Consider the following 20,971-nt stretch of genomic DNA (forward strand, 5'->3'; position numbering starts at 1 on the left):
GTCTTCCCATTTTCTACATGTTTATGTTGTGAACTTCTTGCTGAATGTCTGTGGCTAGCATCCTCTCAAGCTGGCCTAATGGTGTGATTCACACACTCTCCCATGTGCAGGGATTCATTTCCTGCTTTAAAAGAACTCTTCACCACAAAAGGGTGTATCAGTGGTGTACTCGTTGTGGTTGGTTTCTACTTGCAGACAAATTTATTCCTTTGAGTTAGTTTGTGTTGGTAAGTGCTATTTTCCCCTTTTACTCAGAAAGAGGAAGCAGGGCTTAGGAGTGGATATTGGGATACCTGCATACATCTGCTGTTTCTGCACCAGATTTGATGTATAACTTGAGAGGAGTCATAAAAGAGAGGACCCAAAGACCAGGCTGAAAACAAGCCGTTTTCTCAGCTGCTCTGAGCTCCTGAGAACTTGCTAAAGCCAAAGCGAGATTTTAGGTCCCTCAGGCAGTGCCTTAACTCCTTTGTAGCTGCGGTTCAGTTGTGTGTAAAGTGGGCATAATCCCCGAGTTATAAAACAAAGGCTGTGTTTTTCAGGTAGTTTGAAATCCTCATGTAGAGCTGTGGAATCATAAATTATTAATCTTACTGGAGAATATTTCTAGAGGTCACCAGTTCTAATAGTTTCTTTCAAACAGAAGTAGGTTCACTTAGAAGAGTTTGCCCCCATAAAATCTCTGACCTTGCCTATTCAAACTTCTTTACAAATGCATCATTTAATACAGGAAGCTCCTCAGGGAGGGTTCTTCACATCTGCCGTCATAATTTCTTATTTCCTAAATGCAGCAATTTGTACTTGATTATTCTTACAAGGATGGTGCCTCCCTTCCCTCCCCCTGCTCTGGCACATTCCTTTGTGCTGCTGCTCGGTCCATAGCCTGAATGTGGCATCTGAGAGTGTTTAAAATCCAGAATTTTTTTTGTTGTTATTCTACCATTTCCTTACCACTCAATTCTAGGGGAGGGCATGAAGTGATCTGCTCTTTTATTCTCAGACTGTTTTCCTGCGGGTTGTTAGTGACAGCAAGTTGTCATCATTTTACAACCATTCAGCAAGTAACAAACTGAGCTGAATCTCTCATTTCAGTTTCCCAGGAAGAAGATTTCCCAAAACAAAAATACACCACCACTTCTTGGAGCACTTAACATCTGTAGTAGTTAAGCAAAGGACTGAAGCCCAGATTTTTAAAGATGCTTAGGTGCTTGATTGCTGCTTGAACTGAATTGGACCTAAGTACCTGTAAATAGCTTTAAAAATTTGAGTGACTCTGAAGACCTCCCTCATCTATCACTCTTGGCAGTGGTCTCTTCAGAATGGAAGTAAGGCACATCAGCAAGGTCACATAAAATACTTGTAGTCCTGCTTTCCAGAAACCGCACATATTAAGTGAATTGCTAAATTCTAGCATGACTTTTCATGAAATATATCTTCTGAAGCAGATTACTTGTATTCCGAAGAAGAAAAGAGCCCTTGCTTGCATAAAAGTAAATATTTAAGACAGACAACTTTTAAAAAGGATGCAAAGTTATACTGTAAAAATACCCACCTTTATAGCTTATAATCCATTTTTTATTAAAACTGGGAAATAAAAAGTAAAATTCACATTTAAATTACTTTCTGCTGTTTCTAGGGGATATTCTTTGCATTCCAGTTCGTTTCACTTTGCTGTTCCTCTACCCATTTTCAATGCTGCTGTTCTAGACTTGCATAACCTTCAGGGAAAAATTTATTCCCAAACATAAAACCTGTATGGATTTTACTTTTTTAATGTTTAATAACATTTAACTGTGTGTTAGCCATTGAATCACTTTCTTTTCCAGTGAATCCAGAATGTTGGGCTCGTGCTGACTGAGAAGAGAATGTATTTGGAGGGGGGAGCCCTTCATATCTGTGTCAGGGGTCCCTGCAGTGATACTGTAAAACCAGGAGCAAGTGCACAGAACGCTGTTTGCTCTGTTCCTTAGGATGTAAAGAACAACCACTTGCAATGCTTCCCCGTAATAAATGGCACAGACTTTCTGAAGAATTGGTTAAACTGATTCTTGTTTAATTAACTCACATTTTAGTCGTGCACAGCCGTGTATTCAGTTTCAGATTTGGTGGGGTTTTTTTGAAGGAGGATGGGGAATAAACATTCAGCAATGCAATAAAAAAAGAAAGGGAAGTAAACGATTGTGTTGAAGAAACATTATTATTTGACGGACCATTATGAATGACTGCCATGTCTTTTAGATTTGTATTACATGTCTGAAATCATTTGAGTGAGTTGCCCCTTTGTTCTTTAGCAAGTTTACTTCCACCTCCTGCTTCCAACCCCCGACTTGTGATGAGTTCTTTCAGCGGTGTGTCTTTGTCCCTCCATATGCCCCCTTCATCTTCATCCCATATTGCATAAGGCAAATTCCACATAGATTAACTTTCAAACATTTTTGCTCCATCTCTTCAATTTACTTTTAGGTTTTTCGAAGGAGAGTGTGCTGATTAGGTAAGGAGATGTCATGGTCTTCTTCCATCGATGTAGGAAGATAGCAGATATGATCGCCTGAAAAAGCCAAACTACACAGTGCAAGCATGGCTTTTGCCCAGTCGCACATTATGGCAGCTAGAAGGCATCAGCACAGTAGACTCATAATTGAAGTGGATGAGTACAGCTCCAACCCCACACAGGCTTTCACGTTCTACAACATTAACCAGGGACGTTTTCAGCCCCCACATGTGCAAATGTAAGTATTATAGTTTTGTTATTGCTCTAGCACAGCCTTCTGAATTGTTATTGCCTTGTCGATGTGGTATTTGATGGACCAGTCAAAAAGAATTCAAAGAACGCTGTTTTGCTGCCTTTCTAATAATAATTGCTATAATGATACAAAATCAGTCCATTTGGAAAGTATAAGTACTTTGTTAAAGGATGGGAGAAAGATCACTCCACTAGCGTAACTTTAATGCATAGTACTTGCGTATTAAAAAGAGAAATAAACAAGCAGTGGTAATAAAATAAGAGATGCTACAAGGATGATACTTTCTGCAATCTTAATAATGTTTGTTTGCATTGTGCACTTGCTTATTGATGTAAATAGCTGCTGAAAATACCAAGCCTGTATCTGTACAACACATACCGTTTGGTTAGTTATATTACAGCTACATACAGGGAAAAATCACACCAATAAATAAAATAATGTGGGCACCCATCCGACAACTTACTTTCATACCGATGTGCCGAAGATGCCAAGTGCTTAAAGAGTAATTAAAATAATGTGTTTGTTTCTGACTTCTTATATAATGACAACATCAGTAAAATTAACTGCTCTAAATGATTTACTTGTAAAGCGGAGAATTATAATTACAAAATGAAACCTGCCATAAAGTTTAGAGCCAGAAGGAAGAGCAAAACAGTAAAGCTATTACAAATAAATTAAGTATAAAATTCTACTGTAAAGTATTTTTATAGGGAATAAAAATGTCTGCATCATTTTATTGTGTTTATTAAAGAGAGAAGCAGCCTTATCTTTAGATGAGAAGGCTGGTTTTCTTTTTTTAAATGACACTTTTTTTTTCTTTAGGAAGTCTGAATAAATAATCACCTCATTCAGATTTTTGGTATTTAATATGATTTGATAATTTACAAACATAGGCCGTGATTTCTGCAGTTAAAAAACTCAGCTGTTATGACTGGTTGAATGCTATGTCTGTATTTAGTGAATGCGTATGTATATTCTTTGGCAAAATTAGATACTATATTAAAAAATCTGAAGACTAACATATATACCAGGATGGTGAGCAAACACTCAGTTTTTGGGTACAGTGTATTAGCTTATAGTCTGTGTTGGGGGTTTTTAGGTACTATTGAAATGCAAACAGTGAAGTGAGTTGGGTGCTAGCACTGGGAAACATCTTTTGTTTATAGAGCTGACAAATGGTAGCAAAAGTACAAATAAACAAATGTGGGTTCAGAAATACTTTTACAAATGAAAATGCCAAATGCAGGTTGCTTTATTTGTCGAGGCTTAGCTATTCTTTGTGGCTATTCAGACAGTTTCGGAGCACTCATGAAGTAGTTCACTGGTCTTAAAAGCTGAATGTTTTTTACTGGGCTGAAAATAAGTTATTTATTAGTATCCACTTGGTACGCAACAATATGCTGTTTAAACTTCTAACCAGTAACAAATCATACTACCAGGGGGCTTAAACAATCAACTGCATGATAGAAGTTCAGCACCTAAGCAAGTAGTTGAAAATAAGCTATCCTTAGAAAATGGTCCCTCAGAAGAGTTTAGCAATCCCTCATGAATGATTAATACTATTGAAGAAGCTTGTGCAAACAGAAAAACAGGCTAAATCAATTGAAACATTTACCACAATCTGACCTACTCTTTCGCTCGGTACAGAAATTGTAAATAATGTTTCTGAATACCAGCAGGATTGCTTTTGCCTCCTACCAATGAATAGAATAGTAACAAAGAAGGGAAAAGTACACATAAAAAGTGTAACAAAAGCACCTTTTATTCACATGATTGTTATGGGTGAAATCTTAGCCTTGCTTTGGTCCGTGCAAGTTTTGTCATTAACTTCAGGGAGGCGAGCGGTTTGCCATGTCTTTGTGTATAGTTCAAAATACACAGATTAGTAATGCTGCAGGTAATCATAAACAGATTTCACGTAGACCTGTTAACATCTGAACTCGTAGTAAACTACTTCAACCACAGGGTCTTTTTTTGTGCTCCTTTTCTTCTGAATTCAATCTTCCAGCTCTTCCTTGGTCCTCTGTGCAGTTCCATATTTCTTGTTTCACTTTTTAGCACCCATAAGATGCTGACAGCCCTTTTCTAGCCTCATCTGAGTCTGGCATTCCTGTGCTTGTGAGATGACTGGGTTGCCACTGACAAGAAGGGTGTTAAATTCTGCCAGTGTTTTCAAGTCCATCAGTCATTTCTGGGAAGTTCCTCTCTTGTTCCTTTGTGAAACCACTGAAATCTACTGTATAAACTAACCTCTGGCAGTGTTTTTGCTCTGAGATTTTTTTTTAACCTTGCTTTTCAGTTTCTCTGCAAGTTTTCATACTGGTTTAGAGAAAAACAAAAGCATTTGCACAAAAATAATCAGCAGATCTTTTATTCCTCTGCTCACACTGCAAGCAGTGAATTGGGTGTTGGTGTGACAGCTGCTGTGGGAATGCGTTACACAAGAATATGAGGATTGAACCTCCAGAAATTATTTCCAGTAATACAACTTAGATGTGTTTGTGAAACCTGACATATGTTTTCACCTATATACAGCCTTAGTGTGTGCATATCACTTCAACGTGAAAAATCTGCATGTCATTTATTTGTTTTTTTGTATTGATGCCATTTTCCCATGAAAATTCTCTGGCCCAGTGCACAGCATTTAAAAGTTATATATACCTCAGCAACCAGGAAAATGCCATCCAAATCTTCCCCATGCCCATCCAAACTATAAGAAAAAGCATGTACATTATGTGCTGCATGGGTTGCCATGGTAAGTCTGGTTTTTTTTCCATTCAGCTTCAGGGGAGCAACATGTGAAATGCATGCTACTCCCCAACACCCAGCTTACTGCTGGGCTGAGCTTTAAAAGATTTCTGAAGGAGAAGCAGCACCTGCTTTGAAGGCTACCCTACCATGACAAGTCAAAAAGTGATACTTTAGACCAGTCCATATCCTTATGTTGTGCCAGGGTAGTATGCGTAATTTAAAGCTGGCTTACTAATATGACCTGTAACTCACTTTGGGAAGTGCTGGGCATGGAGAGCAATAATCAGAAGTTTTTTTACTGAACTGATGTTTAATCTTTTTAGCTTGAACGGCTGCAACACTAGCCAGGGTCAGCTCCTCGTCATTTTTATGCAGCCATCCCAGTTCATTTTGTGGAGGAACTCCATGAACCCTTCACACAGCTCTCACCGTATGACAAGCCTCACTCAGGAGTCTAAAACCCACCCTTCCCTGTCCATATTCCTTTGCACCCCTGCTACCTCACTCACCACCCATGGAGCTCGCTCTATGGCAGCTCTCTTCCCTCCAAAACAGAGGCATTTTTAACATGCGATGGCAGTCAAACAGCTGCACTGTTTGAGGTTGTGAGCTCCTATGCCTAACTCGCCCTGCATCTAACTTTTTTTTTCATCTGCCCTTCTGTGAATGCCTGTGGTCCTCTCACAGCATACACACCCCCTCAGCCCTACACACAGAGTGTGCAGCTGCTCTCTCGCAGGGTCCAAACGTTCCACTCTTTGTCAGCCAAGTTTTACGATTTCCAGTACATGCTTGCTTACATATCTCACTAGCGTGTACATACTGCTGGGTATTCATTAAGTATGATTTGATCACAGCTGGTTTTACTCCTTACCTCATGTTTCTACTTTCTGCTCAAAACCTGGAACTTCAGGAAGATGACTACAAGGTACTTGTACTAAAAGGCTGTTTCTCCAGGACTGCTATAAAACCCCCAACATTTCTTCTTCCTAGAAAGGTATAGGATAGACAGGCACAAAATAGTTTGTTCGTACTCTAGTTTTGTACTTATATTGTAGAAAATGCTAAGAACTCTTTCTATATTTAACAAGATTTGAATCTTTTAGATTTATTCCTCACTCTCTCACTAATCTTGTGAAGCTGTCAAAACCACCTCAGTTTACCCGCCTATAAATTTCATAGAATTCTTTGACTTAGAGAAGAGATTGCATGATTAAAGATTATTATCTTATGTCTTTGAAGCAATAAAATGCCTTTTGAAAATTTACCCAGTAAACAGGGGTAGTATTATTAATGGCAAAGATCTCTAACTTTTTTTCTGAGTTTATTTATATAAAGGTAAGCTCCTGAATTGAAACACAACCAGCAAGGGATAGGAATATGTATTACATACTGCAACAGTGAACAAAACTAATTTTGTTTGTCATTTCAGAATAAATGTTGTAACAGTAAAATAATTCATAACAGTTCTGTGTATCTCTCTGGTTTCTAGTGACATAGATATAAGTCTTACATCTCTGGCTTTTTCATTTTATTCCACCAGAATTCCCTAACTGGAATAGCAGATATGGTATAGCTGCATCTAGATACATTTGTTTCTATATATTCTAACAAAATAGAGCAGCCTTCCAGTACCTAAAGGGGCCTACAAGAAGGGTGGGGAGGGACTTTTTATGAGGGCATGTAAGGATAGAATGAGGGGCAATGGCTTTAAACTGGAAGAGGGAAGATTTAGATGAGATATAAGGATGAAATTCTTCACGGTGAGGGTGGTGAGGCACTGGAGGAGGTTGCCCAGAGAAGCTGTGGCTGCCCCATCCCTGGAAGTGTTCAAGGCCAGGTTGGATGGGGCTTTGAGCAACCTGGTCTGGTGGAAGGTGTCCTTGCCCATGGCAGGGAGGTTGGAATGAGGTGGGCTTTAAGGTCCCTTCCAACCAAACCATTCCAGGATTCTATGAAAATATGGATTGAGGGTAAAAAGTTTGAGTTGAAAATAAGTATTCCTCTTACAGCAGAAAGGTGGTCTCTGCTTTCCTCTTCTAAATCATAAGTAAATCTCATCAAACCGGGTCAGATCTTTTTGTTTCCTCAGGTTTGAATATAGAGATTGGGCTCTGAACAATGCAGCGACTCCCCTCACAGCACCTGATTTCATTCAGTGTAATTAAGCCCAGAAAGTTGCCACATTTGTCCTGACAATAGTCAGGCTTGAATGTACGTTTACAGCTGTTGTCAGGAGAGTTCTTATGTTGCTTTGCGTTAACACACTGAAACATATCTCCAAAATGTGTTAATTAAATTTACTGGAATTAAAAACTTGCAGAAAAAAGTTATAATTAGAAAAAAATGCATTTACATGTATTTATGTATCTGAAATAAATCTTTTCCCTGTGTACCATGTAATCATATTTAAACAATGAAATGGATAGTACTATTCCTTTGAAACTGGCAATGTCTTTGATTTATTTGTATTTGTTTCAGAGTTACTGCCATAGTCCAATCTCTTTTCCTTAATCTCTTTAAATTAATCCATCTACCCAACAAATACTGAAAATGTTGTGATGTGAACATCAAGAATTTTTACACCTCCCATTAGTGTTATGTTTGTTTTAATAAATCCCTTCCATCAGACAGATCTGGAAGCCTGTGTAATCATTTGTAAAGGTAAAAAATAGTATTAGAATTGCAAAGTAGACATTAAGAAGTACATGAGTACTTTGTAACCTTGCTATGATGCGTTTCCTACAGGGTTGATCCGGTGCCCCACGATGCTCCCAAACCTCCAGGATATACACGATTTGTCTGTATTTCTGATACTCACTCAAGAACTGATCCCATCCAAATGCCATATGGAGATGTGTTAATACATGCTGGTGATTTTACTGAGCTGGGACTTCCTAGTGAAGTAAAAAAATTCAACGAGTGGCTAGGTAAGTATTGAATTCTGTGTGGATTGGAAAGTAGATTTGTTTACTGATTGTATCTGCCCCTTCTGCCTCGCAGTAAAAACCATCATGCACTCAGAAATGATGAATATTAATTTGACTTTTAAATTTGAATAGCAATAAGCAGGAATCAGAGGGTTTTTTTTGCAAATATTTTTGCATTTTTCCAACTGAGCAAATAAGATTTGTGAGACTATTCATCTGTTCTGCCTTCACACTCTCAAGTGTACATTAAGCAACTTCTTGGTGTTAGCAACAATTTAAGTCAGTAGGCCTTTAATGATTTACATAAAACCTCTTACATACATTGTTATGGCTTTGCTTCCTAGCAAAAAAAGTTGTTGTGACTGAAAACATTTGTCTGTTTAACCCCGGAGGCTCATAGCTTTTTTTTATCTGAGGCTCAGCTGCACCACAGTGATGAATTCCAAACAAAGCAAAACGTGTGCCTGTGGTTGCTGTCTTGGATGTAGCAGACCAGATGTAGATGCCTTCTGTAGGCAACTGTTGGCATTGGTAACTGAAATTCTGTTCCACTGGGCAAGAGAGTGGTGATTTACATGTGCTTCTGCAGTGTTTTGTATATGCTTAAAAAAAATGACAGTGAAAACTGGAACGCATACACTGTATCCAGACAAAAACCCTGATCGGTATTGTTCCTAGAGCAGTGCGGATACCTTAATTTAGAATAAAAATGGCTTTTGGATTCTGATACTTCATTATCAAAAAAAGGATGAGAGGAAATGAGGGAGCTGGAGAGAGAAAGGACACAGTTTAAGGGTAATGTATTTCAGTTTTTAGGTTGATTTTTCTTTCCTATAGTTGATACTTTTGCATTTTTCCTGTCTTTTTTGCTACATATTACAGCATTCCACACTGAGAAGGCACAAAGCAGACAGATGCATGTAGCCTGAAATGGAATATAAAAAAAAGTCAGGACTTCACAATTCAGACAAATATTTACTAGCAAATAATTATCAGCAAGGCTGATAAATGTTTATTTGAGCTGGGGAACCTAATAATATGCCCCACATGGAACAATTGCATTGTTCTATGATTATTAAGGTAAGGACAGCATGTGGAAGTAATGCACTCTGTTATAGTGCCTTCACCTCTGTCTCTGTACCCAAATGGGATAGGTAAAACTGTAAAACAGAAAGCAAATTTTAATCCTATTTTGTAGGTGTCTGCCATGTATTATAATAATGTACTGAAAATAGCATATAAAGATTATACAAACCATGTGGTTATCCCTTCTAAATAATACCCATTTTACTTACCTGCTGACGTGGGAAGAAAAGTACTTTGGGATATTGCTAGAGAGCAAAGATGGGGGCTACACGCATTACTCACTGCACAGTTTTTGTCTCCCTAGTTCTCCATCTGCCTCCCTGCTGGTCACAGCTGTACAGTGTTCTGAAGAAGTCCGTAAGCTGAAATCCTCTCAGTATGGTAGGGAGATTTCCCAAGGCATTTCTGCAATGGTCTCTTCATCATTTTTATTCCAAAAGAAGGCTTAATTTTCTGACTTTCAGGCATGCTTCCAATTTCATGGCAGCTTGTGGTTTGGGGAAAGGTGATCTTGGTGTTTTGAGTTATACTTTTGCAAGACCATCTTTGAGATATGCAAATTTAGCAAGTTAAAGATATTTTTTAGTTTCTTGGCAATTTGAAAAAATGGAAAATTTAACTTTATTTTTTAATTCATTCTGGAAAATCCAATAGAAAAATAAATTGGTGTCACTACATAGGTTTCATTCAGCTAGCATTTAAAGTTTTGCTCCAGTTCAAAACTGTAAACTTTTTTAAAATTAGAGTCAATGAGATTTCAAAATGGAAACTTTAGCTTTTTTTTTATAATTTTTTTGTTGTCTTAAATGAAAAATTTATCAACTCTTCAATACCTTGAATGTTTGCAAAATCTATAGTAAATGGTAGAATGGTTGAAAGTGTTCTGTTTGAGAAGGAGAAATTTCAAAAGTTTTTGCTGGTTGTCTATTTTGTTGTGAAAGGCACTAATCTCCAACAGTTTTAATTTTTCTAGATAGCTGCTTCCAGTACCTGCCATAATTTTGGAACTCCTGGAACTCCCACAGCCTACCCAACTCTTCTTCCTTGTTTTAACATTTTGCTAGTTTCTTGAGAAAGTAATTGACAGGCTCTGGCACAGACTTTTACTTCCACCATCATTCTTACCTCCTGCCACCAAATTTCCCTGTCTGTTCCTTCATCCCGTAGCACAGGGCTCACTTTCCCACATAGTTATTTTGTTCTGTGTCAAATCTATGTCTTCTGCCATCCTTAGACTATAACTTTGTTTATACCTTGGAATAAACACTAGATTATTTGTTTGTTACACCTTCCCTTGATCTCAACTTCCTCTTAGGCACTAGATACATGCCCTACTCCTGCTTTTGCTCTGTATCTTTATGTGTAGCATTGATTCCTACCTTTTAGCTTTCTGTTCTGTCATACTCTCTTGGGTCTGTGCCACTCTGGTCTGTTGGCCTATTTCGTCTTTTCAGGAGACCCTTCAACAAGTTCAGATTTTATCTTTCTGCTCTACATAAAATTTCTGTGCCTGTCTGATGCAAGGTATATTTTACATTAACATCATTAACTTCCATGGACCTTATGGTTATATCAAGCACATGCTCAAGTGTTTTTCTAATAGAGGCACGTTGGCTTGCTGAGTCATACCCTAAAATATGTTCTCCTTTTTTAGGCTAACTGTTTGTGCATGCCCAGGAAGGCCTGGACCAGCTCAGATGATAGGTCTCTCTAGCCCAGTGTTATCTTTGACTGTGGCTAGCAGCCAAGGGGCTCTGCATGTCTGCCTCGTAGTCCCTAGTTTTATACTTTTTATCATCTGACCCCTAAAGCCCTCCATTCCATTTCACTTTATTCTTTTTGGTAATTAGTTGATTTCTTTCACTTTTATTTTTCTTAAACCCCTCTCCCACCTTCCAAAGGAGGAATTTGAGGTTTTACTAGGACAGAGGAGATGAAATGCTGATGATAACTGGATGTGCGTATTTTCTCAGCTTTCTCTGGTAGGCAGTCCAAGGACTTCCTGAGCCACATCATTACTTTGTATTTAATATATAGATTTTTCTTCTCTGAGTTTTTTAATTGCCTTTTGGATCTATGCAGATTTTGAGTGCCGACACAATCTTGCGTCAGAGTTCCACAATGTGATAGGGATTGTGTGAAGAACTTTGCTTATTTTGAACCTGTCGCCTACTAGTTTCATTTGGTATTTCCTAATAGTGGAAAAGGCGTGTGAACAATTTCACTCTTCATTCTGCCTAAGAATTTAAAGGCTGTTCCCATAGCGGCCCTTAAGATATTTTTCAGGCTGAGGACAGTTTAGAAGTCCTTAAATGCCTGTGATCATCTATGTCACTCTTTGTATCTCTTTATTCTGTATCCTTTTAAAAATGATGAGACCAGAGCTGCACATGATCTGAGAACATCACAGATTTATCCCATGGCATAATGAGTTTCCTAGTTTGTTCTCTTTTCCTTTATAGTGTTGTGGATTATTCTGTTTTTATTTTTGACTATGACTGAACACTGAGGTGGCATTTTCATAAAATTGCCTGTTATAACTCTATGAACTCATTCCTGAATGGTAATGTTCAGAACCCATCAGTGTGTATCTATAGTTGGTATGTTTTTTCCAGCACTTGAATTATTCTGCATAAATTTATATTCAGTTTCATCTGTCCTCTTATTGCCCAGTCATGCAGTATCATGATGTACTTTTGCAAGTCAGATTTCTATGTTGCTACCTGTATTCAGGGTAGTTTAAAAAAAGAAGGAAAAAAGGGATGAATAGTCAGTTTATAAAGCTTGGCAATGGTGCCAACCTGGTCATTTCACTCCCTTCTTTTCCTGAATTGACCTTTCTCCTGTTTCTATATTTCATCTTTTCCTTTGTTTTCCTTTCCTAGTTTCTTCTGTGACTGTATTTTTCTTCCAAATTTGAAAATCCAATTTTGGAGAATCAGAAAAATAAAGTACAAAATATGTATTATGGTAGGGCCAAACAGAAGGCCATGAGGCCAGTGAAACTTTCTAATGACATTAGAAGTATGGATGGTGTGACAGCTTTGAACATATGCTAATTTTCCAGTATGTCCAGGAGATTTTAAAGACATCACTTTAAAAGGCCACATATAATTTGGGGCAATTGTTTCTAAATACATGGACCTGTTAGAGCAGGTCCAGAGGAGGGCCACGAAAATCATCCGAGGGCTGGAGCACCTTGTCTGTGAAGAAAAGCTGAGAGAGTTGGAGTTGTTCAGCCTGGAGAAGAGGAGGCTCTGGGGAGACTTTATTGTGGCCTTTCAATATATAAAGGGAACTTGTAAGAAAGATGAATAAAGACTTTTTACCAGGGCCTGTAGTGACAGGACAAGGGGCAGTGGTTTTAAACTGGAAGAGGATAGACTTAGATTGGATATAAGGAAATAATTTTTTACAATGGGGATGGTAGGACACGTAACAGGTTGCCCAGAGACATTGTAGATGTCCATCATTGAAAATGTTCAAAGTCAGGTTGGATGGGGCTTTGAGCAACGTGATATAGTGAAAAATGTCCCTGCCCATGGCAGGGGAGTTGGACTAGATGATCTTAAAAGGTCTCTTCCAACCCAAACCATTCTATGATTCTATGTAATCAAGGCTGGATAAGGATTCTATCATAAGATATATCAAGCTCACTATGCACTGTAGCTATCCTTGTCCTCAGCTTTTTCATTATTTTTGGTTTTGTTATTTATTCCCTACCTGCATATAAATCAAATGTGTTGTAAGACAAATACAAAGACACATGCCTTGCTTTAGTGCACTCATCAAATAATGACTCCCAAACCATCTCTCTTTTTCATCTCTCATATTGTTGGCACTGGAAAATGCTTGCTTGGCTCAGTTGCTCTTGTAACTCCCCTTGCTCAAATCTGTAATATCAGTTCCAAATTGTGTATGCTCCAGGACCCACCATCACTTTGAGCTTGTGGGTTACTTTCCTGGAAGTTTAACTAAATAGCCAATCTGTGATATAAGCTGCAAGACATACTTCCATATTCTCTCTGAGAATTCTTTTCTGTGCACAGATTGGAAAGATTACTTATACTAACACATTTTATAATATCCATTGTTTCAGTGTGTTTGCTTGAGATTTTCCAATGTCAGAGACAATCTTCCTGTTTGAAATTCAAGTTCAGACTAAATTCGAAGTAAAAAAACCAGAAGGTGGCTTTGCATTGTAGTTGAAAACAATAGTTAACTCTTCAGAATATCTTCCTGAAAATGTGTAATCTTACTTGCATATTGTACACACACCCCCAAAAAATGAATTAAATTATTTGACATGCATTTCAGGAATTGACCTGGGCAGATTCAGCTCAAAAGATAATATTTTAATTTGAGACTAAAAAGTGTTTTAGAGTGAAGATGCCTTCCCAGCTATGGTAACTAGCACTACTAGAATTATCTGTTTATAATATTAGATTGTAGAACAAAATCAACTAATTTTGGTCAATAAACATCACCCCTATTTCAAGTTTTTGATAAAAAAGAAAAGATCTTCAGAAAAGCCTGAAACACTAGGCTTAGCTTTACTTTTGCTTTACTGTTCAGGCTTGCAAAATGATGGTGGTTATTTTTCTTCCTCTCTTAACAGGTATTTTATATTTTAGGTTCAATAATACATTTAAAACAGATTAAAACTGTGTTTCTGAAGAAAGAAAACCAGCTTCAGAGCAGCAAAAGAAATTAGAATTTATAAATTGTAGTCATGCCATTTTGACCATCGGTAATTACACTATTTTTATGTTAATGTAGAAACCCCTTGAAAGAAGTACTTAAGCACTAATTATCTATTTACAAAAGAATGGCTTTGGAAATGCAGTGAAAAACATTGAGCTGTGTAGGGATTTAGAACAGATGTCATTTTTAAAAGACTGGGCATACTAAAAAAAGTGTTTTTTATTGCATTTCTTAAATGTGTGATGGCTCAGATCTGTTTGTACATCTAAGGCTCAGACAGTACAGCACTGAAGAGTGCACTGCAACACACTCTTCCAGTATTTCTTCATTTGTGGGGAGTTAGTATGTCCTGAAGACCTCTGAACATTAAACTGACCACCAGGAGTCTCAGGGAGTATTTGAGCTACATCCCTTGGGAAGATGACCCAGAAAAGCTGCTTTCCAGGTATTCCTCCTGTGCTAGTGGTGAGAAACTGTAGAAGCTATAGGAGCAGTAGGTGCTAAAGGATTTTTCCTTCATTCCCTCCTTCCAAACACATGTATGCTTTTTGGGGATTTCTTGCACTTTGTACTAATAAGGAGGTTGCTTCTTTCCACTGGTGAAGTGGAAAGCAGCCAGACTTCAAGATTCTGAGTCTCTGCGATGACTCACCTAAAAATGTCCTGTGATTTTCATAAATATTGAGATCCTGACCCCCAAAATAAGCAAGTGAGTAAAAATACCCAATCTTATTCCAGACTAGCAGAGGAGTGTAGCTTTAGGAGTGCAGTGTGGCCCAGGAGTGCAGAGAGCAAGCAGGGAACTGAAAGATCTGGAATATGATTCTGTGAACTGTCATTGCCTCTGGTGGAGATATTTGAAAGAGCCTGAGGAAGACAGGCAACCAAATTCTAGTTAGTCCTCTCCAGACTTGACAGCCTCTTTATTCCCCCTTGTAAAATTGTGAAAATGATGCTTGATCCACCTAGCACGTCAATGTGTTGGAGGATTAATTATTCTCAGTACAGCACTTTGAACACCTATTGCAAAGCACTATACACAAGCATTAAACATTGTCGTTAGTGCTGTGCACCTCATACGGTGACATGACACACAAGTCTTTGTAGTTTTCCCTTCCAGAAGGTGACAACTGGGAGATACTGAAAAGCACCTTTGTGGGATCTGAAGATCTGAGTAGGAATCTGTGTCAATGCACAGAGAGGTCCATGTAGGAAGTCTAAAATATTTTTAATTGTTACTTTTTAACACAGTTCTCTATCTCCTTTGCTTTCATTGTCCCAGATACATGTTGTAAAGCAAAACTAGAATATTCTAAAGGGCAGAAAAGCTGTAGAAATTTATCTTCTCAAAAAGTTATATTATTTAAGACTAATACTACTCCAGGAAGTAAAAAAGAAAAAATATTTGTGAAAATGGATCCTATGGCTTACGTAGTCGGGGGTTCTCAAACCATCAGTATCCATAATCTGAGGCAACATATCAAAGGAAGGTTCAATCTAGGCAAACCGTGCAATCGTACAGCTTTCTAGGCATCTGTTACTGACCACTAGTGGACAGAAGGCAGAGACCTACATAGTCTTTTGCCTTGACTCTCTACAGCTACTCTAATGGCCTAGTTTGCAGCATGCATTGGGTTGGTTCTGCATAATTACAGGGTAATTAAATAAACCAGGGTAAAAGGAAGCCACTTTTCTTTTAGAAGTAATTTTGGTCAATTATTATACATGTGTGTGGGTGCGTATAAAACATAGTATATCAAAGAGCCTAAGATGGACTATAATCAGATATTTTTTAGTTTGATTTGCCTTTATCTATTTATTTTAAGAAATCCTGTTTTGCAAATGTGAGCAGTATTGTATGTGTTTGCTGTTTTAGTGTTTGATATAATTACCATCTTTTACAACGCAAGAATGCCTAGCGCTAGCAGGTTACAGATGACTTAGGAGGCAGTGTTCATTTACAATGTTATTCCAGATTACACACCATACAAAAAGTATGTTAATGTGAATTTCCCAGACATCAGCCCCAGTGTTTAAACACAGAACTGTCAAAGAGATGCTGAAAAGCAATCTGAGACAGTTATGTAGTCTTTTTACTATATCACTCACTGCTGCATTCTAAAAGGTTGAAATGAGAGGGAAGAAGCATTAAGTGGGCACTTACATGATTGTCACTGCTTTTAATGAATACTAAAAATTTTGCTCAGTACAATACCAGGAGAGAAGCAAAGCACATCTGCTTGTACAAGTTTACATTTATCTTGGTGAAGTTGCAAGTTGATAACAATTGTAAGCTGCAAAGGAGGCCACTGGTTGATAAAAGATACCTAACCTCTTAGTACAAGAGGAGCCTGGAGTATAAACATCAGGCATTTGCTTTTGAATTATTTGCAGTGTTGATCTAGTTTGCAGGGAAGAAGACTTGCTGATAGAACGGGATGAACCTTTAAGCACATAGAATTCTACTTTGAACAAACTCATGTGCAGAGAAATAACAAACAAAGGCACATTGTTCAGTGCTTTGCATCATGCAGTTTGTAGTTCAAGTGATGGTTCCTCAGCATTTCAAGTTATTTTGTAAAAATTATGTTCACCATAAAAAGGACCTGCTGTAGTTTAGAAGTTAAGAATTGCTGTAATAATTTTGTAATTGGTGCATAAACATGCAAAAAATTAGATGTTCGGTTGATTTTCTTAATTAGTAATCTACAGTAATGAGAGAGATGAACAAAGATGTTACTAGCTAAACAATATGTATATTCTTATACATGTTATATTACCAGAACTACTATCAGATTCTTATACTAAGCAAGCAAAGGCTAAGAAACTTTCTGAGGAGGGCTTGCCGTAATGGACAAAAACTCCATGTATGTAGTTAAGAAGTTAGTAAGATAATAACACCATCTGGCTATATATAAGCTAAATATCATATCTCAGGCCTTTTGATAGTAAAATAATCTCAAAGAATAATAAGTATCATCGATTTAGGAGATCTGGGGCAGAATTTTTTGTGTGATGAGTTGTTCTGGGAGCAGAACCACTGCTGCCTGACTTCTTGGATTTTGTCTTGTTCTGTGGGTTTTTAGGTGTTTCCTAAGATGAGAACTAAGGTGTCTCATTCCTTTGAAGCCTCTCCTTCAGGCTGGGCATTAGTCTTCTTAGACATTTACTTTCAGGAAACTCAAGGGAACATAATTATCTTTGAGGCCTTTACTCCTCTGCTGAATATAGTAAATGACTTTTGAATCTGTTGGGCATTTTCAGAGGGATATTGAGAGACAAGCATACAGAAGTCTAAAGCATTGTACCTCTACAAGTTTTGTTCCTGTAAGAAAAAGACACCCTTTGCTAAAACTGCTAAATTATGTGCAAGATAATGTGTCTCCAGCATTTTTCTGCATATGGGGGAAGATTACAGAAAGGAAAGGCGAGGGGAAGATGAGGCAGCAAAGATGAAGAACCGTGTAGCAGAGAACAAAGAAAAGGAAGGGAAAAATATCTCATCCCATGTCAAGATAGGGGCTGAAAGAGTGGATGATGGCTTGGAGCCCCATTCCAAATTGGCAGAAGGCAAAAGTTGGATGTGGCCTGAAAGCCCAGGACTGACTTGGAGCCAGTGTGTTTCTCACAGAATTTTGATGTGTAAACATTTCTGTTGATTCCAAATCCAAATAGAATGAAGTGGCTCAAAGCTGATTATGGAGGAAAATTATTTTAATTTCTGGCAAGTTAGACATTATGGGAGGGAAAAAAACACCTATTTTAGAAAAAAATGTGAATTTTTGCTTAGAAATGAAATTTTTATTCACCCCAAAATGTTTTAAACTGACATTTTGCTTCATTTTGTTTCCTTGGTAATGTCAGAATCACTACATGAATTTCCAAATATATCCCATTCCATCCAAGTGGTATTTTAATAATTTTAATACAGAAAACTGTTTAGGAAAAAGTTTTCCAACCAATTCTAGTTGTAGTTTGCCTCCAGGTTATAGGGATATTTTAGCAGAAGTTTCTCAGGGGGATCCCTGGTCTTTGGGCAAAACCACTTGTTTTGGCTAGTCAGAATAAGAGATCAGGAAAAAAAAGAAGTCACTTCCCCCCAAATTAATAACTTTTCTTTTTTCTTTTTTTGTTTGAAAATACATCTTTGACTCCCATAGCATATGTTCTTGCATGTGCTTCCTGGCACTCCTGAAGGGCAGATCTATTTCTTACATGCTTGCTGCCTTAATTTTACCAGGGGATGAATTTTGTCCTGGATATGTGTGCAGAATTCCTGTGACAGCCATAAATTTTCTTTACTATCTTTATATACATAGAGCTTCTGTATTAATACCAAGTTTGCTACCTGCCCACCAGCAAAGCCATATGCTAGCATCAAATGTTAATTGGCTATCAGTTGAGTATTTAGTCCTGCTCATCTGCTAAATGGATAGTATGAGAAACTTTGGTATAAGTTAATAGAACATACTCTCTAGTCCTGTTAAATTGCTTGTCTACCATAGATTTGTTCCATTAGAATCACAACAGAAAATGAGTTTTTAATTTCTTTCAGCATTGCAGGCTCTTCAGAATTCTTTTCTGTTTCCCAGTGTAGACTCACAGAAGCCTAGAATCGCACGGGATGGAGGGAACCACTGGGACTCGTTGAGTCCAGCCTCCCGTTCAGAGCAGGCTTAGTTAGAGCAGGCTGCTCAGAACCTTGTCCAGTTGAATTTTTAGTATCTCCAAGGGTGGAGATTTCGCAGCTGCTCTGAGCACCTATTCCACTTTTTGACCATCTTCATGGTAAAATTCCTTATACCATGTTCCCACTTGTGTCTGTTGCCTCTCGTTGTATCTGTGTGCACCTCTGAGAAGAACTTAGCTCTGCCTTCTCTTTATCCTGAGATCAGGTAGTTGCAGACAGCAGTAAGGTCTTCCCTTCATCTTCTCTAGGCAGAACAGGCTCAGATCTCAGCCTCTCCCCATACGCCACATTCCCCAATCATCTTGGTGGCCCTGTGCTGGACATACTTCAGTTTGTCAGTAGTTTTTCTTCTGCTGAGGAACCCAGAACTGGACACCACACTCCAGATGTAGTCTCACAAGTGCTAGATAAAGGAGAAAGATCAGTCCCTTTGTTCAACTGTTTCACTGTTGACTAATACAGGCCGGGATGTGATTGGCTGTCTTTGCCACAAAGACACACCACTGAGTTTTGTTGGAATTTATTTACTCCTTCCTAGGTGCAGAACTTTGCATTTGCTTTTGATTAAGATTATGAGGTTCCTGTCAGCCCATTTTTCCAGCCTTTGGAGGTTCCTCTGAATAGCAGACATGCCCTCCAGAGTGGGTTAGCAGATCCCCACCCCTAATTTGGTGTTGTCTGCAAACTTGCTGAAAGTGCACTCCATCAGATCATCCAGGCTGTTAGTAAAGAAGGGAAGCAGCATTGGCCGCAGTATCACTAGCTGAGGGATACCTCTAGGGAGTGACTGCCAGATAGACTTTGTACCACTGATTCTATCCCTTTGAGCCCAATATTCCAGGTGATACTCAACTCGCCTTATCATCTGTCATTGTCTCACCAATTTGGCTATAAGGATGCATTGGGAGATTGTGTCAAAGGCTAAAAGCAAGGCAACAACATCCAGTGCTCTCCCTTATCCATAGAGCCAGTCATCTCCTCCTGGAAGGCAGTTGCGTTGGTCAGGTATGATTTACCCATGTTAAATCAGTGAAGGCTGTTCCCAATCACTTTCCTGACCTTCGTGTGCTTGGAAAATTACTTTGCGGGAGATTTGTTCTGTAATTTTCCCAGGCCTGATGTGAGACTTGATGGCCTGTGGTTCCCCAGATTCCCCTTCTTGCCTTTCTTGAGGATGGGTGAGACATCTGCCTTTTTCTAGCCATTAGGAACTTTTCCAATCCCTTGAACTTTTCAAAAGGGGGTAGACCTGTGATAGACAGGTGATAAGCCTGTCTTCATCCATTGCAGCACTCCAGTCAGGTGAGCTATCTCACCATGTCTCCGTAATCTCAGAGATGTCACAGTTCTCCAGTGCGCGTGGACTTCTTCCTCCTGGTTGTACCCCATGCTGTGTGTGTGCGTACGGGTACCTGAGAGGAGCCCCAGTGAGGCTGCTTTACAAGGGTAACGCAAGAGCCTTTGCCATCCTGTTGTCCCCCAGCTGCTTCTTCACTGCCCCCATACCTTCACTTCTCTTCACAGCATGACAACCCTTCCCCGACACACCTAATTTAAAACTCTTCCCACTGTATTAGTGAACCTGTTGGCAAAGACACTCTTGCCCCAGTTTCCCAGGGGAATGCCATCCCTGCGCAGCAGTCATTGTTCTTCAGAAAGGGTCCTCTGGTTGTAGAAGCTAGAGCCGTGCTTGCAGCACCAGCCACACAGTGTCGTGTTGACTGTGGGGTGCATCCACTCCCACTTGAACAGTGGGACCCCTCACTGGGAGGACTGAGGAGGTAACCACCTGGGTTGCATCCCCCTCACTGTTATCTCAGGGCTGTCAGTCATCCTTGATGTGCTCAAGGTCTCTCTGGTGGCACCATTGGTACCCACACAGATGAGCAGTCAGGAAACTTAATGTTTAGCATATGGGTGTTTTGGAAAAGAAGAAGGGGAGGAAAAAAAAAAAGGAAAAAGGCTTAGCAAATGGAAATGTTTGCCAGTGCCTTTACTAAGGCTTGTTTTCATTGAGTTTGTCAATGGAAGACAAAAGAAACCCACTGCAATGGGTACGTTGTAGC

The 20,971-nt window shown here is 38.8% G+C and overlaps 1 protein-coding gene across 1 annotated transcript in view; it reads left to right on the top strand.

Moving 5' to 3' along the window:
* Positions 1-2,462: 2,462 nt before the first annotated feature.
* The window catches only part of MPPED1 (metallophosphoesterase domain containing 1), a 49,831-nt gene continuing 31,322 nt past the window's right edge, over positions 2,463-20,971 (top strand). The window contains exons 1-2 of the mRNA XM_009704012.1: positions 2,463-2,729; positions 8,244-8,425. Coding sequence (XP_009702314.1) covers positions 2,578-2,729; positions 8,244-8,425 — 334 coding nt within the window. The 5' untranslated portion in view covers positions 2,463-2,577. The remainder of the gene's footprint in view (positions 2,730-8,243; positions 8,426-20,971) is intronic.

Source organism: Cariama cristata, unplaced genomic scaffold, assembly GCF_000690535.1.
Source record: "Cariama cristata isolate BGI_N322 unplaced genomic scaffold, ASM69053v1 scaffold19337, whole genome shotgun sequence".
In the NCBI taxonomy this organism is placed as follows: Eukaryota; Metazoa; Chordata; class Aves; order Cariamiformes; family Cariamidae; genus Cariama; species Cariama cristata.